The sequence below is a fragment of the Acinonyx jubatus genome, chromosome B2, assembly GCF_027475565.1.
Source record: "Acinonyx jubatus isolate Ajub_Pintada_27869175 chromosome B2, VMU_Ajub_asm_v1.0, whole genome shotgun sequence".
Classification (NCBI taxonomy): Eukaryota; Metazoa; Chordata; class Mammalia; order Carnivora; family Felidae; genus Acinonyx; species Acinonyx jubatus.
In genome coordinates this window covers 96,677,990-96,690,250 of record NC_069385.1, presented here as the reverse complement: position 1 = coordinate 96,690,250, position 12,261 = coordinate 96,677,990, and the positions used below count along the sequence as shown (strand labels likewise).

Sequence of the window (12,261 nt, the reverse complement as noted above, 5' to 3'; positions counted from 1 at the left end):
AGCCAGGAAGAAAAGGTTACCATCCCAAACGGTAATGTAAAAGATGAAATCTTTGAGACTTTGGAAATACCCAGTACATTTATGATTAGCAATGAATAATTCAAATATTTTAAGATTACCGAAACAATGTCTTAGTCATTTTTATTATTATCCTTTGACTTCATATTTTATTTCCTACTGATGAATATTTTAAAAGACTACATTAAAAAAACTTATAGTAGAGAGAAACAGGTTTTTATTTTGCTAGGAAAATTGCCTGTGAAGTATCCAATTAAATTCTGCTAGCTCTAAGTCCTACAGGCTTTTTGGACAAACCGGACCCTTTGTATTCTAGTAAATGGAGTCTCTGTGTCCTACACAGAGATATCCTATTGCCCTTCTCACAGATCTTTTCCTTCAGGACTGAAAAAGTAGTTGGCAAGATGTTTTAAGCCCTATTGAATATATTTGCACCTGACACTACATTCCAATTGTGTTTGAAGAGCACTACAGTACAAATCAGACTTTATAGAATGATAAACGTAGTTCTGATATCTGGCCACAATTGCCTAAGATCTCAAAGCACAGAAAACTACAAGAACAAAAACCACCACCCCCAGATAAGCACAGACGTCCCCTAACAATGTCCTGATAATTTACGTCATGCAAAGGGCTGCCATTGTGTTTCAGCATGATCTCCTTAAGACACCAGAGCATTGTCTTCCAGTGTTTCCCTTCGTGGGCATTTAGAAAAAAGTGGGATCTACATCTCATAAATGAAATGCCATTTAGAGTTAATAGTCTATAGTGAGGGTGGTAAACCCTTAGACCAGGACTGAAAGAGAGACACTGTGGCTTTCACTTGCACAGCGTGACCTATTATACAATGTAAAATTAGTTGCTGACATTTGAAAATTAGGCTTCACAGAAAAAGTGAGATTTTCAGGTTCCTTTGAAAATAAGCAGACTATCTGGCAACAGTGAACCTAGATCCCTACATGGAATGATTTGCTGGAGCTAAGTACCGGCTGTACCTTTGAAGGTGTATGTGCTCGCTCAACACAAGGTCATGAACCACGGGCCGCCTGCCATCACCCTGGCACTACTGGGCCTCTATGAAAGTCAAGTTAACGGCAGGGAGAGGTCCTATTTCACCCAGCTTACTTGTTTCATTTATGCTGCCCACTGAAGCCCTGTGGGCATCCGAGTTTGGGCTGCCGAGTTGACAGCAACATAAAAAGGTAGGCATGTTTAGGGAAGTTTAGCTACTATAAATATGACGAGTCACAACAAATGCTAGAGAATAATAATCAACAGAAATGACAATGAAGGGAATGGAAAAATTACCTTCTTATTGAGAGTCTTCCACCGTGCGTTGACATCATCCAGGTCATGCTCCAAACCCTGGGTGCTGGTGCTTTTAGCAGCACTCTGAATAAGGCCCTGACCTAACCAGTTCACATCTTGCTGTTGAACCTGCAAAGGTTCAATCTCTTCTTTTTGGAATACCTGCAGTTGGAAGAGCAATCATTTATATAAATTACCTTATCTAACAACCACCAAATACAAACATTTGTTCAATGATCGAGTATCGGTTATCAGAGTTAAAAAGAATTTTTGTTGGCTATTCATATGTGACAGCTACCTTATGAATAACAGTAAGAAACTAAACTTAATATAAATTCATATTATCAAACAACTCAGGAATTTTAAAGAATGATATTCTAAGTACTTTAATCAGATTACCTATAAAACCAAGAAAAGAGTTTGTGTCCTCTCTCTACTGCTTCATTAGCATAAACCAGATATTTTCTATCATTCCAATATAACTCTAGTAAAAACAGTATGGAAAATGCAAAGGGGCAAAATGGTAAGATGGGCCCAAGATCAGTCTTCCTGGGCATGGACCCTTACAAGCTCCTCTAAGGATAACTGCTGCTAGCTGACAACTGAAGTTTGAGACTCAAACTGGGAAAGAAGATAACTGACAAGACGACGAGATGAGCCGAGAGGTCAATCTATAGCTTGCCAGAGGAGCCCAAATACAGAGTTGGGAAAAGAGAAAAGACTTAGGCAGGCATAGTAAATAGAATAGATCCTTACCCATCCAGCCCCCTCAATGCCTAGTGAGATGCCAAAGGACTTGCAAGAGCACAGAGACCTCACCCCACAGATGTGCTCACACACGTGGCCAGCACAGCAACTCCAGTGACTCTATGACCACCCCCTGCACTGCCAACCATTTTCCCATGCCCTCCCTCTGACTCTCAGTCTCATCCAACTAACAGTCCTCCAGTGCCTGTAACTGGCAAACAAATCTCATGTATTAGAGTAAAATGCAAGTTCCGTGAAAGCAGAAAGTTGTCTTGCTTATAGTCATTCTATGTCCTGGACTTACCACAGTACCTAGCATGTAATATGTACCTAATAATTATTTGCCGAATGCGTGTCAGTACAAGAAAAATTGTATTTACATCTCGGAGTGGATGGCATTAACTCCACAAAAGAGAATACTGATAATACGTTAACTCTTTCATAGACATACAAATGTTTAAAATACAGGACTTAAAGGATTCCATGAAGAAAAAGAGATGAATTTAACCAAAGAAGGGAAGTTTCAGCTAGATACTAAGACACGGCCGAGTTTGGGGTTTGAGTCATTACACCACAGGGCACCATATAATATACCAATAGTCCAAGTAAATGAACAGTTAACAGAATATATGGAAACATTAAAAAGGCAAGTAACAAAATAATACTTAAAAAATTACAGAGGTAGTATGGAAAATAATTTTACACAGTATGGAAAATAATGGAGAGGCTACAAGAAAAACTGTCTAGACTCTGGCCCAAGGCATGGCGCACAAGATAGTTCTGTGTTATTGCATGTATGAGTAAATTTAGGAAGAGCAAACAAATAAATGATCATTTCCCTTAGAAGTCTCTCTGCTAAAAGCCCGAGTTTCTTCTTGTATATAAAATCCTTACAGACAATTTCCATACTGGCTAATTGTTTCTATACAGCAGTGCTGAATATAAAAAGTCAATTACACATAACTAAAGAAATAAGAACTCCTCAAATCACTGAGGAAAAAAAAAAGTTTTCATAATTCTGTGGCAAGGTGGTAAAAATAGAATTTGAAACTGAGATGCTACTTCTTTTCTATACCACTTTCTAAGTTAACTACTTCTAGGAACTAAGAGCTCTGGAGAGGTTTTACTACTTACAAAAAAGGAGGAGGGACAGTAAGAAAACTGCTGCATTCTTAATTCCAGGAACTTGTCTGGTATAGAAGGATTCAGGGAAAAGTTCTACATTTCCTGTCAGATAATGCTCAGGGCAAAAAAACCTAAGATAATATTCTAGTAAACTGCCTTAACCCCTGATCTTGGTTTTAAAGAAATCAATTTTAAGGCTGCATATCAGAGTAGGTCTGGGTGAGTCGTAATTTTCTGAAGTGCTACAAAAAATATACTAAGGGTTAAAGAAGAAAACTACTAAGGAATCTGTATATTCCTAAGGGCTCAATTACTTCCTACAAATAGACTGCAAAATCCTTTACATTAAAAAAAAAAGTACTTTTAAGCTTTTAAACTAGTATGTCATCTCACGCAAGCTGAAGGAAAGGGCAATGCTGCCTAGAGCAATGACTTCATAGGCTGGGAAGAGGAACGTTTCTGATACTGTCCAAATTCCTTATCTCTCAGTGGTAACAAATACCTATGAAGAGAGACTTTCCCCCTAATCTAACCCATAAGTACACAAACACAAAGCTTAAAATAAAATAAAATTACCTCTGAGGCAAAGTTTACCAGAAGAGCTTTGTAAAAATACCAAAATAGCTGAACTTCAATCCAAGTGGGAAGAAAAAAATTACAGGCTTGACAAACAGCCTCTACTTATTACAAGGCTGCACCCTTTACTTTCTTACCTCCTTCACCACTCACAAAAAGTTAGCAGCTATAATGACTGCAAAATACAGCACAGCTTCTCTACTTCCGTGTCCAGAGCTACTGACAGAATTCTGATTTTCAGCACACTTTAAATGTCCTTAATTTGAGTAGCCTACTTCGCAGACCACAACAATAGAATACTGTGTGTTTGTACCTTCATGACTAGGCCTGCTCAACCTTAATAAATACAACAGAACTACCCTTAAATGGCAGAGTCTTAAACCACAATTTGTGTAAAAGCCTCATGTTCACATAAACTCACAGTGGAAGCACTCTAAATGCAGGGGAACAGCCCAGCACCTGCACAAGCAACAGTAGGAATCTAAACAGCTGGGAATAATCATTCTTAAAAAAAGTCCCTAATTAAGTTGTTACAAAGATCACCTTATCAATACCTGGCATCTTGTGGGGTATTAGGCAAACTCCCAAAATAAAAGACTGGATTTGATCATTATTAGAAACACTAGTGACCACTTTAAAAAGGAACCACAAACGCCCGGCATTGCAGTCTCACATTCCCCATTAATTACCTGAGCTGACTGAAAGCCATTACAGACTGTGTCCAATATTCCTGCCTGGGCCCTTGCTTTTCTGGAAGCTGCTTGCTTTCTTACTGGTATGAATTTCGGGGAACACTTTATTTGGACCACCTCCATCTCCCGGGAATAAAGGGGCACCTCCACTGCCTCTTTAGATGCAACGTTGGATTCTTCCGAATCATCTGGTGTCAACACGGTCACATTTTTTACTAAACTCGTGCTACCACAATCTGCATCGTTTCCCTCCACATCTGTGAGAGAGAGATGTAAATCCTCAGAATTTTCCAGAAATTTCCCACTTTGCACCGTGATTTGGGATTCTCCTGATCCATAGGTTTTCCATTCTTCTCCAGTGTTAGAAATACACTGGCTTTCCCCATCTCCTGACATAATCAATGGATCACACTTTACAGTGCTCTCTTCTAAATCATTCTGCAGAAAGCAATTTTCACCATGGATTTCCCTTTGACCATTTGCACCTTTTGTTTCATCTAGTGGAGGAACATCATGCAAAATCATTTTGAAATTTTCATCAGGGTGGGCACTTCTACATGAAAGCAATGGGATTTTCTGCTCACTAATGGAATAAACAGAAAAAAATGGCCTGTATTGCTCTGCCATATGAATATCTTCAGCTGAAGATAAGCTTCTAATTCGTGACTGGTCTCCAGTTAAAATGCCCTGTTTTTCTTCCCTCTCTGCTGGAGGGCTACATAAACCAGAGTCATCCTCCTCCGACGTTACAGAATTAGTACCCCATCTGCACTTGCTGGCCTTGGGAACAGCATCTGACATATCAGTAGGTTCAACAAAAGAGCTTTCACTTTTGTTTGCATAATCCATAAAATTGGCTGGGACAAACATTCGCCATGACCGTCTATGTTCTTTCCTTTCTGCATGGGACTTGGCTTTGGGTAATCCGGTGGTTCGAATGATATCACTATTTAGTTTGAGCGCATCAAAGATCATCTTTTCATCTAGTTTGTTAGCTTCACGACCTCTCAGCTCAAATACACTGGAAGAAGCAAGGGCACCGTTAGAGCATAGAGAACTAACATCCAGTGTTCTGTGACTGTAGGGTAAAGTCCGATCTGTAAAATGCCTGGAAGAGAGGCTACCCTTTGAACCAGAGTCTATCTGTTCATTCAGCCTAACAGTATCATAGATTGACCGCTGTGGGACATAACAGTCTTCGATATTTAGGTCCTCCTCTTCTTCACCTTTCCCTACACATGGGGGATTCTGACGTAAACAGTCTGGTCTGCTGAGTGGCTTCCCCATTTTGTAGACAATTAAAACAAATATTGCAGCTCTTGACACAGAAAATAAGAAATAAGGTAAAGCATCTTTCAAAAAAGTATACTTCTGGACAACACTATGAAGTGTCGTCAGCATAAAGACACGCTCAAACAATATAGGTTGTGATATAGGAGGTGTTTAAGGTCATCAGTGCATCAGTCTTAAATGCAACTATCCTTTTACCTGGTTGTTTTTAAAATGATTCTTAAAAAAATAAAGTGCATTGAGAACAAAGAACAGAAATCTCCTTCCTCCCCCCTTCCCTTATCCCCCCCAGGTTCCCTTTCACATACTCCAAAACACAGAAAACAAACAAACACACACACTTAACAGTGGCTCAAACACTCAAAACATTCCACTGTCAGTCCATTTCCCTTTTTAGTCTAATTTTGCATCTGAGATTTCCAGGTTAAAATTTCCAAATGAGCAAGCATTTTAACAGGCTAGGCTGAATGTTAATATCGGCAGAACTCTGGTTAACTGTAATCCACTTAAAGAAGGCTTGCAAAACTCCATCTCCTTTATAAATAAACCATGCTTCAGAAACTTAAAAGACAAACACAGGGACCATGTATTGTTCAGGTCAAGGCACAAAAACAAATCCTCAGTGAAAAATACGTTGTCGAATGCTGTTAAGAAAGTTAAATTTTTCTTTTACTTTTTTTGGGTGTAGCTATAAATAATCTTGGTTCAAAAGGCAGTTTTTCTTCCCATATTAAGCTTCTTCGAGGCTACCCAAAGGAAAAAAAATAGACTTTTGGACAGCCAAGCCAGGACAATCCAGCAACCGTTTAAAGTAAACAGAAAGCATGGTGTGCTATAAACTCCCCTTTAAAAAAAAAAAAAAAGAAAAGAAAAAGAAAAAAGAAAGTCATTTCCAAAGAGTCTTATCTGATCTTCCTTAAGGCTTATTCCACCTGAGGAAACTGTAGCATAGAAGAGCTCCGGGTTTCCTCTAAGGCACAAGCAGCGTAATTCACATTCAACTCAAAACCAAGTCTACTCTAACCTTTGCAATTGACCAATTGTGGCCGCGGTTTGGCTTTCATTTTAGCTACAGCTGGAGAGAGGCAGAGGTGGCCGGTGGAGGAGGCAGAAAAGGAACTCCAGCAGGGACGTCCTGCGCGGTCCCCAGCTCCTTAGGGCAGTACGGTCCTCGGGAGGCATCCTCCCGAGCCAGGGCGCTTCCAGCAACGCCCTCTCTCTTCAAGCAACAGCTGCTACGTCCCTTCGCAGAGCAGCGCTCCGGGCATGCAGCTTCCTCTCTTCGCTGCTACGCCCTCCCGCGACTTAACTTCGCCGTCATCTTTTCTTTGACTCCTGGCCCCCTCTCGGGAGCCGGCGGGCTGTTTCAGGGGGAGGTACCTAGAGGCCGAGCGGCTGCAATGCAATAGCTCGGTGGTGACATCAGCGCACATCAGACCCAGTCATGGAGCTGGGGAGAGGGGCGGCTCGAGTTCAGAGATCCTCGAAATCCCACCAACTATGGAGTTCAACATGGGGAGAGATCCGAAGGGCTTGCAGAGGCAGAACCTGACACCAGGGGCTCCCCGAAGGTATCCTTTCGTCAACGCCGGTCACGGCGCTCATTTGAATATTAAATAGCGGGGCGGAGGGGGGGGGGGTAAGAAGAAAGGGACTACACAGGTCACCACCTTTCGGCTGAAACCACACCCTCATATGCTGCAGTTGCACACCGTTTAAGTAGCATTTGCGATGCAAAGTGCGGATCACTTTGGATCCAATGTTGAGTCATTCCTTTTAAAAGCCCAAGTTCAAGTCTAACTGTTCTCCAGAGCAAATTATTCCTGTGGGCACGGCCCTGAGCACCGCTGCCATGAATATCAGTAGTTACTAATAACCCCACACAGTCCCGTGGAGCTTAATGCAAGGCCCAGGCAAAGATCAAGGGCAGTCAGTAACTCTGGATATTTAATAAACAAAATCACTTCCACAGATTGTTATCTATTGAACGCTCTTTGAAAACACTGAAAATAAATTCAGCAAGAAAAACCTTAACCTCTGTAAGAAAAATTAATACTTTTAATTAAATATTATAAAATCTATCTATTCTTTAGTTTACAAAATAAGCAACATTACCAGAAGTAGCAGAGTTACAAATAAAGGTAGATTGTTTTTTCTCACTCTCACAAAACAATCATCATTTGAACATAAATGATGTGGCAGGGAACTTTTGTACTTTTAATAATAACAAAATTATTATTCCAAATATGAAATACTGTTCCAAAATTATTTTTATAAACTTAAGTATTAGATCTTTTAAAAAATCTATCTGTAACCGGAACTCTATATGTAATAACACCCATTCAACAATTATTTGATGCAATTCAGTATGTGGCTATCATTAGGTTGGGGAAAAAAACAAAATATATACATATACACACACACACATATATAGCCATCTATAAAGAAAAATATGTATAAAAACACCTATCAATATCACAGTATCAATGCCCATTTTTCATAGTCAAGAAGTGAAATATTTCAACAAGCACTAAATCCTATGGTACTTAAGCACAGAGGCTATTGTGAGATGCTAATAAGATTTTTTAAAAAGTGCACACGGTTTCCTTGTTTGAACAGTAGATTGGGAACTAGGCTGAGAATTAGAAGAAACCACGGGTTTTACTCCCAACTGTCACTGTACTGATATGTAAGACTGGAAAGCTGTGTATTCATGGTAATATTAATATTAAATTTTCCATGAAATGTGGATGAGTACCTTTCCCTAAACGTTCTGAGATCCTCAAAGAACTTTTCCCAAAAATGGCCCCAAATCACCTTAAACTCTAACTCTGAATTATTAGCACAATATTATTTTGGCTTTACATAATGCTAAGAAAAGCAAAATGTAACCTTCACAGTTGAGGTGGCTAGTGTATTTTTTTAAACTACACTTTTAAACTACATATATAATTTGTTGATAAATACAAGCATCATCAAAAAGTGCTATCTATCAAACACCACAGTAAACACTGGCAAAACACTGGTGCACACCCCTGTCCTTATACAATTTCTTATACAAGTCCTTATACAAGGACACCCCTGTCCTGCAGAGATACAGCACCCCTGTCCTTATACAATTTACGGTACAGTGGAGAATACGGATGGGGAAATGGGTACAATATACAGTTTGGAAGTAAGGAGTGCTGTGGAAAAATGCTCTTTGGTGATTATGTTTAAGTACATGCCATTTATTTAATAACAGAATTCCTGTTTTATTAAACTAATTTCAACTAATCCTATAAAAGATGAGCCTAATAATTCTGTTTCAAGTTAAAATTTGAACTATTAATGTTATACTGGTATTTATGACAATTATATACATACCTACATGTGTTTATAAAGATATGGATATATAGATATACCTTTGTTACTTAAAATCACATTCCAAAAATCTATCTGGATAACTAAAGAACTCTTACATTTAGAGCAAAACTAGACTGGTTTATCTCTTCCTCCCAAATCTGACTTATTTACAGCTACTTTATTTTTTTTTTTACTTTTTAAAAAATGTTTTATTATTTTTAAGCCAGAGAGAGACAGAGCATGAGTGGGTACGGGGCAGAGAGAGAGGGAGACGCAGAATCTGAAGCAGGCTCCCGGCTCTGAGCTGTCAGCACAGAGCCTGATGCAGGGCTTCAACTCACAAGCTGTGGGATCATGACCTGAGCCAAAGTCAGACCCTCAACCGACTGAGCCACCCGGGCGCCCCTGTTTACAGATACTTTAAATGTTAAAGTTTCTGATACTAACAAAATTAAGATATATTAAACTGTTAAATATTAATCATTATATCTAGATCTCTCACATTTTCATAAGAGAGAAATACACAATGAATAAAATAAGCAAACGTTTTCTGAAAAATAGTCAACACTGTTATTTCATATATACAAAAGTCATAATGTTAAATGTTCCCCAAATGTGACTTTACTTACTTTATGTTGCCTACTAGATGTGATCTAGCTAAAGTATCTTCTAAAGGCAGATGATTTTGGAAAAGCACACAAATTCCAACTGAAAAATGAGCAAAGTAGAACCATGTTCTCATTTTATTTTTCTAAAGTTAAATTAAGTCTTTGAAAAGAATAATTACTGAAAACTCTTAGAATTAAGTGCAACAATCCATTTCATAGAAAAGCTAAAGGCTAATTTTATCAACTGATACATGGAGTTTTTAGAGCTGAAAGACTGGCGATATTAAGAAACTCAATGTGCAGTAAGTAGAAAATGTGTGAGTAAATGCAATATTATCCATGAAAACTGACAGAAGTATTTTCCTGGCCCAATGGCTTGCTACTGAAATCTGGATCAGAAGGCAAACAAGAAACATGTGATCTGTTGGGGTTTTTTTGTTTTTTGCCGTGATACAAAAATAAGCCTTAGGAGCAACAAATTCTGTTCTTTCTCAAACAGATGCACCACTAGATAATGAAAACTGAAAGAACCCATGTTTTTAGTTTTCAAACTAATAAACTTCTTCACATAAATGACTAAAGGATTTTTGAGGGTATTTATCAGATGGATATGCAATAGCTATTTATTTCAGTGGAAATAGTTTATATTTAAAATAAAGTAGGATATGCAGACCCCACCACAAAGGAAATAACTTTAGAAACACTTAACAGATTTACTGTTTGATCGTGACGGGAATTTATCTTGATGTGAATGTTAGCTAATAGCTTTAATTGGCACTTGCTATTTTTCCTGTGAGTTACGGAAATACTGTTTTTCTTCTATCTTCAATATGGTTTTCAGATGACAGTGGATAAAAAAATTCTACCTAACATAAAGTGATTCTATATGTAACATTATTAATTGAAATATATGCATATGTGCACTGTAACTTCTAAAAGGTAAAGTTCTTTTTTTAAGCCATCCAGTAAGCAAAACCAATGCACCTGTTAATGATCCCCTTCAACTTCCTTCAGAAAACCAAAAACCAGACAAAACCTGAAAACACTTTTCATACTAAAACACTACCAAAGAAATAAAGTAGTCTTAAAATTAAGGTGATTAAAGGCAAGTGAGGAACAGGATATGTGAGTACAGAGATTTTCTCAGGGTATTCTGGTTCCTGGACAGCTCCAAAAGCTCTTCCCTTAACTTACAATCACAGCATTTACCTCTGTGAGACATTGTTTTATGAACGACTGTAGACGGAGACAACCATTTATAAAACATTTACAGGCCAAACTTTTCTTAACAGGAAACCAATGTGTAATTTTATAGCCACAAAGCAAATTCTGTCTCACATGCACAAAGACACACACGCACCTTTAAGCAACTTTCCACATTAATAAATTATGTAGAACACCTTTTATCTAAAGGGACGCCTATGATAATGACAGTAGAAGCTGCAGTTTTGTGCTCTTGGGGGATTGCTTTAAAATGGTGATACAGGTTTACCCCGTTAACATCAAAACAACCAAAAAAAAAAAAAAAAGAAAAAAAAAGAATCCCCATCCCTACTCTGCCTTATAAAATCTCTGGCTAAAACTGCCATCAGAACAACCTACTGTAATTCCCCAATCTTAATTGAAGCAAGAGAAGAGAGGACCACGCAGCATAAAGAGTGACAGCGTTAGCAAAAAGCAGGAAGAGAACACACAGTGCCAACTTCCCTTTAGTCACTCCTTTCAGTACAGTACATTCTTGTGTTTGATGTATGAAGGGGGGCACCCCTGTGTTATGCTATGTCATATTCTCACATGAGAATATGAGGGATTATTGATAGCACACAGATCAGCGCCAGCTCTCTGGATTTCTCTCTTACCCAGCATGTATGATATTCCTTCTTCCTAAAATCTTAAATTCCATGTTGATGTAGCTGATTAAATGATGTGATCTTCCCATAAGGTCTATGCATCAAGTTATGGTTTCTATAGTGAGAACATTTTCATGTTTAAAAATACTAGAGGAAAAGCATCGTGCAAGTGCCTTGCTAATATACTCTAATTAACAGAAGTCCAGTCAAGTAAGAATTTTTTTCCCTAAGAAAAACTTCTTATGCAACAGCCTTATTTAATATCCTCCTGTTCTCAACAAAAATGGGGAACGATTTGTCATGGACCTCTACATAACAACACGGGCACCCTCTTTAAAATCCACTGTGTTAAAGCGTATCTTTGGATAATTTTATCTTTAAAAATATGGTGACATCACAGACGTTGTTTTAGGATCATTTCATAAATATCTTAGGAAGATATTTGGAAAGTGATTTATTTTAGCAATACTGTTTACAAATAAGGCTCAAACTGCCTGGTTTCACTTGTCTCATGATAACTGGCATTGTAGCTCACCCACTATCCAAATGAAGACACCTGGGTTAAACAATGACTTTACCTGGACCAGAGAACATGTATCACAGCAAATTAGGCAGGTGTTCTATGGTTTCAGCTTGGCTTAAAAATTCTCTGCTCCCAGGACATCTGGATGGCTCAGGTTAAGTGTCAGACTCTTGATTTCA

At 38.4% G+C, this 12,261-nt stretch overlaps 1 protein-coding gene across 31 annotated transcripts in view; it reads right to left on the bottom strand.

Moving 5' to 3' along the window:
* Positions 1-12,261, bottom strand: part of DST (dystonin) — a 490,174-nt gene that overhangs the window by 79,091 nt on the left and 398,822 nt on the right. For all 31 annotated transcript variants that reach the window (XM_053222643.1, XM_053222633.1, XM_053222646.1 and 28 more), the window contains one exon: positions 1,327-1,488. In XM_053222643.1, coding sequence (XP_053078618.1) covers positions 1,327-1,488 — 162 coding nt within the window. The remainder of the gene's footprint in view (positions 1-1,326; positions 1,489-12,261) is intronic.